This window comes from Schistocerca serialis, chromosome 1 (genome assembly GCF_023864345.2).
Source record: "Schistocerca serialis cubense isolate TAMUIC-IGC-003099 chromosome 1, iqSchSeri2.2, whole genome shotgun sequence".
NCBI classification, from domain to species: Eukaryota; Metazoa; Arthropoda; class Insecta; order Orthoptera; family Acrididae; genus Schistocerca; species Schistocerca serialis.
This window is the reverse complement of record NC_064638.1, coordinates 832268096-832284967: the sequence shown is the minus strand read 5'-3', so window position 1 is coordinate 832284967 and position 16872 is coordinate 832268096. Positions and strand designations below refer to the sequence as shown.

General features: G+C 43.4%; 1 protein-coding gene across 1 annotated transcript in view; it reads left to right on the top strand.

Annotated features, from left to right (window-relative positions):
* The window catches only part of LOC126438389 (solute carrier family 22 member 7-like), a 147127-nt gene that overhangs the window by 33929 nt on the left and 96326 nt on the right, over window positions 1-16872 (top strand). Inside the window, exons 4-5 of the mRNA XM_050090549.1 lie at window positions 8-165; window positions 14007-14175. Coding sequence (XP_049946506.1) covers window positions 8-165; window positions 14007-14175 — 327 coding nt within the window. The remainder of the gene's footprint in view (window positions 1-7; window positions 166-14006; window positions 14176-16872) is intronic.

Sequence of the window (16872 nt, the reverse complement as noted above, 5' to 3'; positions counted from 1 at the left end):
CGGGCAGGTGGGGCCGGCGCACGGCGTTCTTCCTGTCGGCGCTGACGTCATCGGCGACGCACTGCCTGATGGTGGCCACGGCGCACTCGTACCCGCTCTTCGTGGCCGTCTCCACGCTAGCCAGCGCCACCAACGCAGCCTCCTTCCAGGCGCCGCTCACCTTCAGTAAGTGCATCTCCGTAAGCTGGACTCCTAATTTATCCAACGAAAATCTCTCGACCTGGCAGGCAGGTCAGAAGTGAACTCATCGTAGTCTGATGGTTGGTCTATACACTTGGCCAAATGGTAGGATACACAACAAAGTGCAGTTGAGAGAGGTCTGTAACATATCCATCTACAGCTGTCGTAATTCCATCATTGGGCTCAAAACGGTACCCACCCACCAATTTCTTTAGATGTGGCAACAGGTATATGTCGGACGGTGCTACACCAGGTAAACAGGGAGGATGTTCAAAATTGAAGAATAGAATTCTTACTTCAAATACTTCAGGTTTCCGACTGTCAAAGCTCGTTTGTAGATAAGTGGATTGTCTGCAAGAAAAATGATTACTGTATTTTGTAATCCAGTTCACTTCTCGCCCATTCAATCTTCCGCATGGTCAAGAAGACATATATATTCAGCAGATATTGTCTTCCCCTTTCCAACGTAATCATACCATATCAAATGGCTCAAATGGTTCTAAGCACTATGTAACTTGACATCTGTTGTCATCAGTCTCCTAGACTTAGGACTACGTAAACCTAACTAACCGAAGAACATCACACACACATCCATGCCCGAGGCAGGATTCGAACTTGCGACCGTAGCAGCAGCGCGGTTCCGGACTCATCTCATATCACACATATATTATATATAAGAAAATTAGTGAAAGATTATGTAGATCAGAAATCAAACCAACATATACTTAGAGACATTTATTTACTTGGATTACAGTCAGAAGTACAGCTCTAAACAAAAAACAAAAACAGGGAATAAAATCAAACCATAAAAATCTGGCACTCTTCCAATGAATAAACAGAGCGAAATGTAGTGTGAGGAGGCTACGCGAGAGACGTTCAATGAATTCGAAACTAAAGTTCTATGTACTGACTTGGCAGAAAATCCAAAGAAATTTTGGTCTTATGTCAAAGCGGTAGTTGGATCAAAACAAAATGTCCAGACACTCTGTGGCCAAAATTGTACTGAAACAGAGGATGACAGACTAAAGGCCGAAATACTAAATGTTATTTTCCAAAGCTGTTTTACAGAGGAAGACAGCACTATAGTTCCTTCTCTAGATTGTCGCACAGCTGTCAAAATGGTAGATATCGAAATAGATGACAGAGGGATAAAAAAACAATTAAAATCGCTCAAAAGAGGAAAGGCCACTGGACCTGATGGGATACCTGTTCGATTTTACACAGAGTACGCGAAGGAACTTGCCCCCCTTCTTGCAGCTGTGTACCGTAGGTCTCTAGAAGAGCATAGCGTTCCAAAGGATTGGAAAAGGGCACAGGTCATCCCCGTTTTCAAGAAGGGACGTCGAGCAGATGTGCAGAACTATAGACCTATATCTCTAATGTCGATCAGTTGTAGAATTTTGGAACACGAATTATGTTAGAGTATAATGACTTTTCTGGAAACTAGAAATCTACTCTGTAGGAATCATCATGGGTTTCGAAAAAGACGATCGTGTGAAACCCAGCTTGCGCTATTCGTCCACGAGACTCAGAGGACCATAGACACGCGTTCCCAGGTAGATGCCGTGTTTCTTGACTTCCGCAAGGCGTTTGGTACAGTTCCCCACAGTCGTTTAGTGAACAAAGTAAGAGCATATGGACTATCAGACCGATTGTGTGATTGGATTGAAGAGTTCCTAGATAACAGAACGCAGAATGTCATTCTCAACGGAGAGATGTCTTCCGAAGTAAGAGTGATTTCAGGTGTGCCACAGGGGAGTGTCGTAGGACCGTTGCTATTTACAATATATATATAAATGACCTTGTAGATAACATCGGAAGTTCACTGAGGCCTTTTGCGGATGATGCTGTAGTACATCGAGAGGTTGTAACAATGGAAAATTGTACTGAAATGTAGGAGGATCTGCAACGAATTGACGCATGGTGCAGGGAATGACAATTGAATCTCAATATAGACAAGTGTAATGTGCTGCGAATACATAGAAAGAAAGATCCCTTATCATTTATCTATAATATAGCAGGTCAGCAACTGGAAGCAGTTAATTCCATAAATTATCTGGGAGTAGGCATTAGGAGTGATCTAAATGGAATGACCATTTAAAATTAATCGTCGGCAAAGCAGATGCCAGACTGACATTCATTGGAAGAATCCTAATGAAATGCAGTCCGGAAACAAAGGAAGTAGGTTACAGTACACTTGTTTGCCCACTGTGTGAATACTGCTCACCGGTGTGAGATCCGTACCAGATAAAAAATGGCTCTGAGCACTATTGGACTTAACTTCTGAGGTCATCAGTCCCCTAGAACTTAGAACTACTTAAACCTAACTATCCTAAGGACATCACACACACCCATGCCAAAGGCAAGATCCGAACCTGCGACCGTAGCGGTCGCGCGGTTCCCGACTGTAGCGCCTAGAACCGCTCGGTCACCCCGGCCGGCCGTACCCGATAGGGTTGATAGAAGAGATAGAGAAGATCCAACGGAGAGCAGCGCGCTTCGTTACTTGAGCATTCAGAAATCACGAAAGCGTTACGCAGATGATAGACTCTAGTGGAAGACTCTGCAAGAGAGACGCTCAGTAGCTCGGTACGGGCTTTTGTTGAAGTTTCGAGAACATACCTTCACCGTGGAGTCAAGCAGTATATTGCTCCCTCCTACGTATATGTCACGAAGAGACCATGAGGATAAAATCAGAGAGATTAGAGCCCACATACAGGTATACCGACAATCTTTCTTTCCACGAACAATACGAGAGTGGAATAGAAGGGAGAACCGATAGAGGTACTCAAGGTACCCTCCGCCACACACCGTCAGGTGACTTGCGGAGTATAGATGTAGATTTAGAATGCATTTCACTGGTTGGTCTCTTGTTCCCACCTCTCCCCCCCCCCCCCTAAAGTGCGGGCATCTGGGATATGGGGGTACTTGAATTTGACTTGCCGTCCAACTCTCGTACGAACGACAGCTGTTGTGTCGGTGTGAGCACAGTTGTGACTGTTTGTCCTGTAGTCCTCTGGCATCTTGGCACTGTCTCTTCAGTTCGACTGGATGTAGGCTCGCCTTACAATAGATCATCCGGAAATGGAGGAGTACTTCCATGCTTCAGTGATAGTAAGGTCCATGTTGGTTTCACTCTTTCAGTGGACACTCTGACAATTTTTGCATTTTGCGAAATTCCTATAGTTTGGACATTACGTCGCAGTACATGGTAAGACCCAATATATGGAGGTTGTAGGAGAGCCCATATGGTGTCTGTGCGCAACATGACGTGCGAGCAATCTTTCAATGCTCTGTGCATAGCAGCGGTAACTCCGTTTGTTGTTGTAGTTGTGCCTTTGCGAGATAGTCGCCAGGAATTCTCAATGGTTCTATATAAACGATGGTAGCGCCTCTGTCCAACTCTCTCGGTGACACATGATGGCGTCTTCAGTGTTCTGTGCCACCTTCCCACGATCCCGTTGCTTGCCTGGTGATAACTGGTTGTGTGGTGACGCTGGAATCCACACAGCCTAGCCAGTTCATTGAACAGATTACATACGAATTGTCGATCTTGATCTGTTGTAATGTGTAGGGAGCACCCGGAACGTGCTAGCCAATGTGCAACAAATGCTTTTGCTATTGTCTCGACTGCTACATCTGTCACTGGTATAGCCGCTTCCCATCTCGTGCATCTGTCTACTGCCGTGAGCAGGTATTTATAACCCTCTGAGGATGGAAGTGGATCCACTATGTCGAGGTGAACGAGACCAAACCTTGCCGGCGAACCTGCAGAATTTCCGACCTCTGCATGAACATGTCGTCCTATTTTACAACTCTGGCATCTTGGCGTTGTCTTTTCAATTCGAATTGGTGTAGGTTCGCCTGATCCTAGATCATCCTGAACTGTAGCAGTGATTTCGTGCTTCGGCGATGGTAAAGTCCATGCTGGTTTCACTCTTTCAACGGACACCATGGCAGTTTTTCCATTTTGCGAAATGTCTATAGTATAAGCATTACGTCGCAGTACTTGGTAGGGCTCAGATCAGAAAATTGCTTGTTCAAATCACGTCAGGGTCACCAATCATGTAGCTCAGAAATAAACCCACATATACTGAGAGACATTTATTTACTTGGATTACAGTCAGAAGTACAGCTCTAAACAAACAACAAAAACAAAGACTTAACATCAAACTATCAAAATCAGCTACTCTTCCGAAGAATGAAAAATGCACTTCACTGTTTGGTGTCCTGTTCCCACAATTATGTTTCTTACTACTTCACGCTGAGACGGCTGGACGGATTAACTTACATCCTGAACTAACACATAGACAACTTTTAAAAGTGTATTGTACAAGATATTTATTGATTTGAAGAACGCGAAATGTTGAACAATAAGCTATTTACTCATTTACTTTTGAACTGGATCATACTTGTGAAAATGCTTTTATTGTTTAATATGTCCTACAAAACACTATTCAACTTAATGAATACAATGCCTATATAATCCTCAAAGTGTTTAACCCATACTTCCATACAAGCGCATTTTAGCAGCATTATAAGCTTTTCAGCCTGTTTCTTGATCAGCTTGTACACCTTAAACGAGATCCATTACACGCGTGGAGTCATATCATCGGTACTACCTCTCCAAAGCTACAAAAAACTGCACTTCAATATTTTAGCTAGTAGCTACACATCCGTCTTCTGTAAGACTGTGCTCAAAGGGAGGATATGTTTGTTCTCTGTCAACGTCGTGATTGTATAAAAGAGGAACTTCTATTTAAAATATTAATTTACAGTCTATAGACGAGATGTTGTGTCATATGTAATGTTAATTATTTACTTATTTGTTGATTAATAAATATGATATTAGATGTACACTGAAGAGCAAAAGAAACTGGTACACCTGCCTAATATCGTGTAGGGCAGCCGCGAGCACGCAGAAGTGCCGCAACACGACGTGGCATGGACTCGACTAATGTCTGAAGTAGTGCTGGAAGGAACTGACACCATGAATCCCGCATGGCTGTCCATAAATCCGTAAGAGTACGAGGGGTGGAGATCTCTTCCGAACAGCACGTTCCAAGGCATCCCAAATATGCTCAATAACGCTCATGTCTGGGGAGTCTGGTTGCCAGCGGAAGTGTTTAAACTCAGAAGAGTGTTCCTGGAGCCACTCTGTACCTATTCTGGAAGTGTCGTGTGTCGCATTGTCCTGCTGAAATTGCCCAAGTCCGTCGAAATGCACAGTGGACATTAATGGATGCAGGTGATCAGACAGGATGCTTACGTTCGTGTCACCTGCCAGAGTCGTATCTAGACGTATCAGGGGTCCCATATCACTCCAACTGCACACGCTCCACACCATTACAGAGCATCCACCAGCTTGAACAGTCCCCTGCTGATATGCAGGTCCCACGGATTCATAAGGATGTCTACATGCCCGTACATGTCCATCTGCTCAATAGAAATTGGAACGAGACTCGTCTGGCCAGGCAATATGTTTCCAATCATCAACAGTCCAATGTCGGTGATTTTGACGGAACCAAACAAGGCGTAATGCTTTGTGTCGTGCAATCATCAATGATGCACGAGTTCGCCTTCGGCTCCGGAAGCCCATATCGCTGATGTTTCGTTTAATGCTTCGCACGGTGGCACTTGTTGATGGCCCAGCACTGAAATCTGGAGTAATTTGCGGAAGGGCTGCACTTATGTCACGTTGAACGATTTTCTTCAGTCGTCGTTGTCCCATGCTTGCAGGATCTTTCTCCGGCCGCAACGATGTCGGAAATTCGATGTTTTACTGGATTCTTGATATTCACGGTACACTCGTGAACTGGTTGTACGGGAAAATCCCCACTTCATCGCTATCTCGGAGATGTTGTGTCCCATCCCTGACGCGGCGACTATAGCACCACGTTCAAACTCATTTAAATCTTGATAACATGCCATTGTGCAGTATTAACCGATCTAACAACTGCGCCAGACACTTCTTGCCTTATATAGGCGTTGCCGACCGCAGCGCTGTATTCTGCCTGTTTTCATATTTCTGTATTTGAATACGCATGCTTGTACCAGTTTTTTTTTTTTTTGGCGCTTTAGTGTATTTGTATTTAACGTCGATGTTAAAATCATAGATATTCTGGGGTCGATTATTATCAGACATCGATGTTCAGAGGTCGATGATGAGGTAGAAATCAAAATTGATGATTTGCCAACATCGCCCATCCCTAACTGAGATAATGTCTTTTACTCTGAATTCATCAAATAACTTACATAAGCTGTGGATTTTGAAAGAGAAGAACCTTTAGATGACAACTTCAGTCCGCCACTATAGTGACGGCACTCATATTCCGTTCGAAATCGTAAAAAATGGCCTGAATGGAAAGGTTTCACTTTCATTACTTTGACTGACATCAACGGGATGCAGTGTGAAAAAGTAAAATGGAGACTTTTCTACCATTTCTCAGGAACAGAAGACTGGAACTGCAGTTTAACTTCTTGATGACGTCGAGGTTATTACAAACGAACCACTTCTGATCACCGCATGTTGTTCGAACTTGCTACAGTAAATTAGTTTAGGTATTAATCTCACAAGCCAGAACATTAGTCACCCATTAAAGAGCAGAGTGGTCGCTTTGGTGCGCTGGTGGCGGTATAAAATTTCCGACAAATCTCTGTACATCTAATGTCATTAAATAATTCCTCCAGAAATACTATGATAACTGTCTCAAGTGAGAACATCGATTGTTAAGGGGTCACGAATTATAATTTATTCAAACACTCAGTAACAATGAACACTTTTGATGACGTTCAGCATTTCAGTCTACATGCCACAATTTGCTACCGATCGGTTGCATACTGGAACTTAAGTAATGACCGATCGCGGCATGGACACGCTATAAAAGCATTAATACGGCCACCGAGCAGTACCGACGAATGCACTATCCAAGCTCGCTTCACTTCGCCCTAGCCGAGAGACCAACTGCAACTAACTGGCACCACAAGAATAACTGGTCCCCAGCATATTGTCAACAAGCAGAGAGTAACTCACACTGGTAGCCACGGGTACAACACGCTCAATGGAGAACTTCGGCGATAAATATATAAATCATTAACATACGGCAAATACATTGCCATGTGAGGACACTGTACCCTCACGAGCTGTATACCTGACAAAAGTAATGGCAGTGAAGTGATACGTATATGCCAGTTGGCCGTACGGAATCAGCGCAGTAACATGGGTGAAAGTGGAGACGTGACAAAATGGTAGAAATGTGCGCTCGTGCTTGGACGTTCCCATAAGTATACCGTGAACAAAGTTGTGTGTTTTGTTGGTATATCAACGCGGACTGTCCAACGCGCCTCAAGACTTGGTCTACCGCCTTCAGTCATGTGACGGCTTACGAACGGTGGTCATGAAGAGACAGGAAGCGGTGACGAGCTTCATGCTGTCACGTCTTCGTATGAAGCATTTCTATAACGATTGGAATTCATGATATCCAGTGTGTTTGGCGCTACACGATAAGTTCGCTTATTTGGATAAGAGCGTATGGAGCCTCAAGATGGCAAAATGAATTGCTGAAACTGTTTGCTTTGAGAATAAAATAAAATATATTAAAGTATACGGCTGTTGGTGAAGTTTATTGACATTGAAAAGTTTCGTGCCTTGTCAAAGGCAATCTCTTTCAAATCAGACAGGTGTAAATGCTGTCGGCGAGTGCAGGTCCATCTCAACCAGTTTCCGATCGAACATTGCGAAGGGAACAGCATGCAGTGGGTATATGGAGTCGCTTACCTCGCACAAAACCATTGCTCACTAAAAAAACTAAACTCCTCCCTCACATGCCATGAAGGCCCAAAGCTACCGACTGGCCGCCGTGTCATCCTCAGCCCACAGGTGTCACTGGATGCAGATACTGAGGGGCATGTGATCAGCACACCGCTCTCCCGGTCGTAGGTCAGTTTCCGAGACCGGAGTCGCTACTTCTCAATCAAGCAGCTCCTCAGTTTGCCTCACAAGGGCTGAGTGCAGCTCGCTTGCCAACAGCGCTCGGCAGACCGAATGGGCACCCATCCAAGTGCTAGCCCAGCCCGACAGCGCTTAACTTCGGTGATCTGACGGGTCCAGGTGTTACCACTGCGGCAAGGCCGTTGACAAAGCCATTGATCTCAATGGCACGCAAAGCTGCTCGTCTTCAATAGCCAAACAACAAAATCACCAGGCAGTAAGTTACTGGACGCGTGTAGTGTGGCCCGACGAGTTGTGATTCCGCCTCTTTGCGAACGAGAGAGCCTCCTACCCATGGCCGAACCTTTATCCGCACAAGCGACTTACCATCTGCCGCCCTCGCCCTCCTCCATTTTCCCTCGTAGACTTTCACCAGTGTTAGTTTCCGCCACTAATTGTGATACACGCTTCATACTAATCTCGCAGCTTGTCGCCCCAAGCGGTGGCCACTAATACGTCCCGCACTTAGCCCAGGGTGGGCGTACATGTTTCACAATTCATATTAGACACTTCTAGAGGTTGTAGAGGGGACGTAGTATATCATATTTTACAAAGGAACCCATGTCCGGAAACGTCGTCCAGCGCCGCTACAGACCGTCAAAGCTGTTGGTGCCGGCACCTGTAAATGTATGTATACAGGGTGTTCCCATGATAATGCTAAAAACTTTCTGAGATGATAGAGAAGGATTAATGCATCAATTAGAGGTAAGCGTCCCTGTATCGGAAACGAAAGAATCGAAAGCTATAAGCAAAAACGGTCCTGATACCTCTGCCACTGGAATACATGTACTGGTACTGTTGCTGCTAATATTGTAGGGTAGGCAACTGTCAGAGGAGGTGGTATGGACCAAAGCAAGGAAAAAATGTCTAGTAAACATGCGCTCTAAAGTGCATATGAGCACTTTTTCAATAAAGGAGATGTGTTTCATAGTAGCAAAGATGAACAATGCTCATAGCTCCTCTGGTTGTCCGCAGTCGAATCTGGTTCCAGCACGATGGAGCCCCGGCTCACTTCAGTCGAGACGTCAGGAACCGCATGGACACTGGCTACGGCCAGCAGTGGATAGGACGGAGCGGCCACCGCTTTCTCGCGGTCTCCCGGTTTAACCTGCGTGGGTTTTTTCTTGTGCGGTCATATGAAAAGTTTGGTGTACGAGAGCCCGTCACATCTGAAGTAGATCTAGTTGCCCGCGTGTCTGTTGCTGCTGGACATGTGATCGACACGCCTGACGCCTTTTGTAATGCACACCGATCCATACGCCGTAGCTGTGAATCGTGTATCACTGTTGCTGGCCGCTCTTTCGAGCAGCTCTTGTAAACTATTAATAAATTCTGGTGTCATTTGTCTTTATACGCCTTTTCAGTATCTGTGGGTCATACTTGTTGTACGAGCTGGAGCTGTAATGTGTCGTTACTACACACATGTTCATACTAAATCTGCTTATTTTGGTCCCCTCTTCCTGCCCTTACATTTTTGACGTATAGTTTTGGACCACTCTGTATATATAAATTTCTGAGATTTTTTTATAACCAAGTTTCCCTATTATTAAATTTATAAAAATTATATGTTACACATATTAAAAATACGTATATAAAAAAACGCGTATTCCAGTGCAACGTTGGGTCAAAACTGCAAAGCATTCGCTCAACAAATTTTGAGAGATTTGAGATTAGGAACATTTATACTTTCTGCGTAAGTACAAACGTTATGCTCGTTTCTTCAAAACTTCACATCTTCGGAACTTCTTCTCAGATTGCTTTGAAATTTTGATACAACATTGCACTCGAATATTCACGTGTCTTCACATACCTACTGGAATGCCATTTGGTATATATGTAATATATGAGTACTAAAAGGAAAACGTTAGAAAAAGTCAATATTGGTTTGCTTAAAGTCGTTAATCCCCGAAAGTTCTTGACCGATCGCTTCTTATTTTAGATGGAACGTTGGATTCTAACACTGGCGTGTTGTTGTTAGGTACCTAATTCTTCAGTGATGTATAAGGATTTTAAATAAATCGGAAAAGTACATTTTGAGATTTTTGGTAACAAAAGTTTTCCATTTATATTTTTACATATGGTATATATATATATATATATATATATATATATATATATATATATATATACACAGGGTGGTCCATTGATAGTGACCGGGTCACATATCTCACGAAATAAGCATCAAACAAAAAAACTACAAAGAACGAAATTCGTCTAGCTTGAAGGGGGAAACCAGATGGCGCTATGGTTGGCCCGCTAGATGGCGCTGCCATAGGTCAAACGGATATCAGCTGCGTTTTTTTAAAAGGAACCCCCATTTTTATTACATATTCGTGTAGTACGTAAAGAAATATGAATGCTTTAGTTGGACCACTTTTTTCGCTTTGTGACAGATGGCGCTGTAATAGTCACAAACATATGGCTCACAATTTTAGACGAACAATTGGTAACAGGTAGGTTTTTTAAATTAAAATACAGAACGTAGGTACGTTTGAACATTTTGTTTCAGTTGTTCCAATGTGGTACATGTACATTTGTGAACTTATCATTTCTGAGAACGCATACTGTTACAGCGTGATTACCTGTAAATACCACTTTAATGTAATAAATGCTCAAAATGATGTCCGTCAACCTCAATGCATTTGGCAATACGTGTAACCACATTCCTCTCAACAGCGAGTAGTTCGCCTTCCGTAATGTTCGCACATGCATTGACGATGTGGTGAAGCTTGTTGTCAGGCGTTGTCGGTGGATCACGACAGAAAAAATCCTTCAACTTCCCCCACAGAAAGAAATCCGGGGACGTCAAATCCGCTGAACGTGCGGGCCATGGTATGGTGCTTCGACGACCAATCCACCTGTCATAAAAATATGCTTTTCAACACCGCTTCAACCGCACGCGAGCTATGTGCAGGACATCCATCATGTTGGAAGTACATCGCCATTCTGTCATGCAGTGAAACATCTTGTAGTAACACTGGTAGAACATTACGTAGGAAATCAGCATACATTGCACCATTTAGATTGCCATCGATAAAATGGGGGCCAATTATCCTTCCTCCCATAATGCCGCACCATACATTAACCCGCCAAGGTCGCTGATATTCCACTTGTCGCTGCCATCGTGGATTTTCCGTTGCCAAATAGTGCATATTATGCGGGTTTACGTTACCGCTGTTGGTGAATGACGCTTCGTCGCTAAATAGAACGCGAGCAATAAATCTGTCATCGTCCCGTAATTTCTCTTGTGCACAGTGGCAGAATTGTACACGACGTTCAAAGTCGTCGCCATGCAATTCCTGGTGCATAGAAATATGGTACGGGTGCAATCAATGTTGATGTAGCATTCTCAACACCGACGTTTTTGAGATTCACGATTCTTGCACAATTTGTCTGCTACTGATGTGTGGATTAGCCACGACAGCAGCTAAAACACCTACTTGGGCATCATCATTTGTTGCAGGTCGTGGTTGACGTTTCATGTGTGGCTGAACACTTCTTGTTTACTTAAATAATGTAACTATCCCGCGAACGGTGTGGACAGTTGGATGATGTCGTCCAGGATAGCAAGCAGCAGACATAGCACACGCCCCTTGGGCATTTTGGTCACAATAGCCATACATCAACACGACATCGACCTTTCGCGCAGTTGGTAAACGGTCCATTATAACACGGGTAATGTATCACGAAGCAAATACCGTCCGCACTGGCGGAATGTTATGTGATACCACGTACTTATACGTTTGTGATTATTACAGCGCCATCTATCACAAAGCGAAAGAAGTGATCCAACTAAAACATTCATATTTCTTTACGTACTGCATGAATATGTAATAAAAATGGGCGTTCCTATTTTAAAAAAACGCAGTTGATATTTGTTTGACCTATGGCAGCGCCATCTAGCGGGCCAACCATAGCGCCATCTGGTTTCCCCCTTCAAGCTAGACGAGTTTCGTTCTATGTAGTTTTTTCGTTTGATACTTATTTCGTGATATATGTGTCCCGGTCACTATCAATGGACCACCCTGTATATACAGGGTGTTACAAAAAGGTACGGCCAAACTTTCAGGAAACATTCCTCACAAACAAATGAAGAAAAGATGTTATGTGGACATGTGTCCGGAAACGCTTAATTTCCATGTTAGAGCTCATTTTAGTTTCGTCAGTATGTACTGTACTTCCTCGATTCACCGCCAGTTGGCCCAATTGCAGGAAGGTAATGTTCACTTCGGTGCTTGTGTTGACATGCGACTCATTGCTCTACAGTTTGGGCAGGCATTGTTGGTGATGTCTTGATTGGGCCCCATGTTCTTCCACTTACGCTCAATGGAGCACGTTATCATGTTTTCATACGGGATACTCTACCTGTGCTGCTAGAACATGTGCCTTTACAAGTACGACACAACATGTGGTTCATGCACAATGGAAGTCCTGCACATTTCAGTCGAAGTGTTCGTACGCTTATCAACAACAGATTCAGTGACCGATGGATTCGTAGAGGCGGACCAATTCCATGGCCTCCACGCTCTCCTGACCTCAACCCTCTTGACTTTCATTTATGGGGGCATTTGAAAGCTCTTGTCTACGCAACCCCGGTACCAAATGTAGAGACTCTTCGTGCTCGTGTTGTGGACGGCTGTGATACAATACGCCATTCTCCAGGGCTGCATCAGCGCATCAGGGATTCCATGCGACGGAGGGTGGATGCATGTATCCTCGCTAACGGAGGACATTTTGAACATTTCCTGTAACGAAGTGTTTGAAGTCACGCTGGTACGTTCTATTGCTGTATGTTTCCATTCCATGATTAATGTGATTTGAAGAGAAGTAATAAAATGAGCTCTAACATGGAAAGTAAGAGTTTCCGAACACAAGTCCACATAACATATTTTCTTTCTTTGTGTGTGAGGAATGTTTCCTGAAAGTTTGGCGGTACCTTTTTGTAACACCCTGTGTATGCCATGTATAAAAATATAAATGGAAAACTTTTGTTAGCAAAAATCTCAAAATGTACTTTTCCGATTTATTTAAAATCTTTATATATCACTGTAATAAACGTTACATCATTGTAATAAACGTTTAGACACATATAGACTACACACTTAGTAATGCATATAAAAAAACATACGGTAGCGGAACGTTCTTAACAAACAGGGAAGCTGTATTTATGGCTTACTGGTTTATGACTAGAATACTACTACAGAATCTGAATTTGCATTAACAGTAAACAAATTTCAAAGTCAAAGAGAGGCGGGAAGGGGCGGATGGACAGAGAGGTGGGAGGAAATGGACACAGGAAAGGAAGAAGGAGATGGAGAGAAAGGGGGGAGGAGAAGATGGACAGAGAAAGGGGAGGAGGTGATGGACTGAGAGAGGAGGAGAGAGGATGGGCAGGAGGGGATTAGTGAGAGTGTGTGGGGAAGGAGAAAATGGGCAGAGAAAGGGGGAGAAGGTGATGGACAGGGACGGGGTGGAGAGAGGGCAGGAGGAGATGGAGAGAGACGGGGGGAGGGGGTGATGGACAGAGAAGGAGGAAGGCGGAGGATATAAACAAAGAAGGGGGAGGGGGAGATGGACAGAGACAGCGGAGAGGAGATTAGGATGTGTAACCATTTCCTAGACATGTTAGAAACGCATGCTTTCTGTTTTCTTTCTTTTCCATTTAAACGGACAGAGCCACAGTAAAGCGTTGTTGAATACAACTAGTTAGCTTATAATTACGTGAAGCCTCTAGAGTATACTGGTCTGTTCCTTTAGAGAAATGCTCGATGTATCTAGCAAGTAAGTAATTCTTTACTTGTACATGGAGTAACCTCGACGTACGTGCCGCCCACAGGCATGGAGGTGTGCGACGAGGAGACTAAGGGCCGCGTGATGATGATGCAGTGCCTAGCGTGGACGCTGGGCATGCTGGTCATGCCCATGGTGGCGTGGCTCTGCCGCGACTGGGTGCCCTTCATGCTCGCCACCTCCATACCACTAGGGCTCGCCGTTTTCCTGCACAGGTAAGCCGTCGCCGACAGTGTGTGTCAATGTAGCACTAAAGTACGAGAAGCGACTGAAGGCTACCTCATGCCTATCTGTTCGAGCAACTTACGTGACTTACTGCATAGGTCAGCAATTATTTTCGCACGTTATCACCATTTAGATCAATCATCTTCCCAACTCAGAAAAGAATGTAAGAGCAATGCAGCATACCCGATAAACAGTTTCCTGCAAGCCCCTCTTTCGAAAGTCATCAATCTAACCATTCCTCTGTATCTGACAAATTTGTAAATATGTTAGAAGGAATTGAAAATACACAAATAAAACTTAAATATCCTCGAACACGACACCAGGCAAAAAGAAAAGTACCACGTCAATTAAGTAAAGGTACCAAGTGCCACTACAGATTGTGCGATGCAAATTTAACCCTAAGCTTACCAGAAAATTTGCACGGTGTTGCCTACCAGTCGCGCTGCTCAGATCCGTGTTGTTTAAACTGCCATAAAATGTCACTATTTTGACTACCTATGATGTGAATGACTTTTGAAGTGTAAATACTTTTTAAATACTTTTATTTACTTAAATTTTATATTTAAAATACACATTTCCTATACTTTCACTAGTGGTTTTTATTCTTACTGCAAATTTGTGTAAGGTCTGCAGACAACAGCAGAATGCCCCAAGCATACAGGTTTGGTGCGCTTATAACATGTAATTTGCTTTTTCTATCTTTCTTCTCTAAACAATATGCACATCTTTTCTTAGCTGGTGGTTTCACTGCCGTTCCTGGATCCGTGTTACTAATGAATTCATTCACTTCTTTACCCCTGCTAGTTGCTTTTCCAAATTGATGATGTAAGTCCGACATCTCATTTCTTAATAGTCCAGATTATGCATTCATTACACTTACATCAACCATGTTGAAGAAAATCACCAACTGCCAGGGCCTCGTTTTTCCCTTCACACCAGCATCCTATCTTTTGGTCCATGGTGTCAACATCGCCCTTTGTGGCATTGTCTGTCATTATAACTTCAGGCTTCTTTACTTATGATGATGACACCGTTGGTTGGTCATGAAGAGAGCTAAGGACTGGAATAACTTTGTTCTTCTTAGGAATATAAGAGGCTCTCATCACATCTAGTTGAAAACCAAATAAGGTAGAGTATACTTCACGTCCTTTAGGTGTAATATAATCGGCGGGCAGTTCAACTTTGTTTTTTTCGGTTAGTACCGATTAGTTCAAATGGTTCAAATGGCTCTGAGCACTATGGGACAACATCTATGGTCATCAGTCCCCTAGAACTTAGAACTACTTAAACCTAACTAACCTAACGACATCACACAACACCCAGCCATCACGAGGCAGAGAAAATCCCTGACCCCACCGGGAATCGAACCCGGGAACCCGGGCGTGGGAAGCGAGAACGCTACCGCACGACCACGAGATGCGGGCAGTACCGATTAGTGTCAGATGTTTTGACAGCAAATAATGAGCTAAATTGAGAGATGTAAAAAAAAAAAAATTATGACAGGTGATATTATGTTCAGACTTTTCAGATTCAATCACTTGGCTTTTCAGTACATTCTCTCCAAGTCGTACTGTTCTGGTTCCTTCCTCCTTTCCCAAATACACGTTCATCTTCCAGCACAGGATAGCTGCACTCTACCAGGTTTTGATGGGATGTATTGTCGAAATTAACAGCGATCTCGAAATGTGACCTACTGTCCATCCAGGGTCATGCACCATCCTGGAATGTGGCATCCCTAAAGGGTAATTTCCCGCATCTCAAAAACTTCCCTGTTTCAAATTTGCTACTTGACCTGTGTTCACTTTGGGTTGCTGGATTGTCAAATTGCAACGCCCTCAGAACATCATAGAAGCGGTTGTGAGACATAATTTCACTGAAAGTAGTCGGCCATTCTCAGTATTCCAGAGCTGATGATATCTTCATTACTTAACTTGTAAACTCCAGTCAGGAAAAGAACACCAAAGAACTTTCTTATTTCATGAATATCCATGTCCACCCAGTCCTCGTAAATGATTGAACGTTGCTTGCTAGTCCACGCGCACATTTTGTCAATGAGGGATATACGAAAGAACAACATAAAAAAACTTCTTCCTTATCACACTTCCTAACCGAATAACTTAGGTCCCTGCTCTTCTTTCAAACCACTCTTCTTTCTCCGCCTGCCAGACATTCCAACTTGAGGAGCTGTAGCCCATATTTTATTCCCATAACGAGAAACAATAAGTCACACTCAAGAGAATTTCCATTAAATTGTTATTCTCCATCTTTGTAAAGGGATTTTTCATTATCTCCATCTTCGTGTAGTTCTGAGTTCCCAGCGACAACTACCACATTATCATCACCATTGGAAGATTCGCGTTCACTAGGTGGGTTTTCAGAATCAGGAGACTGTTCCAGCAATTCCCCTTTCTCCTCATGTGATAGTCCTGTTCTCCATAACATTTTCAGTTTTTTGAACAGACAATTGTTATGAAATAATGCACCAAAATAAACATATGTTTGTCACAAGGAGGACTGTTGAACACCTGATGTAACAGATGGTGCGAGTTCTGTACGGGAGCAAACGTGCACAAACACTTTAACACAAAGCCATAGGTTAATTTTTATAATTTTTTGCAAAATTGTGACTGACTTAACATATTAGGAAAACCCATAAAATTTCATTAAAATAAAATACATAGTTACTA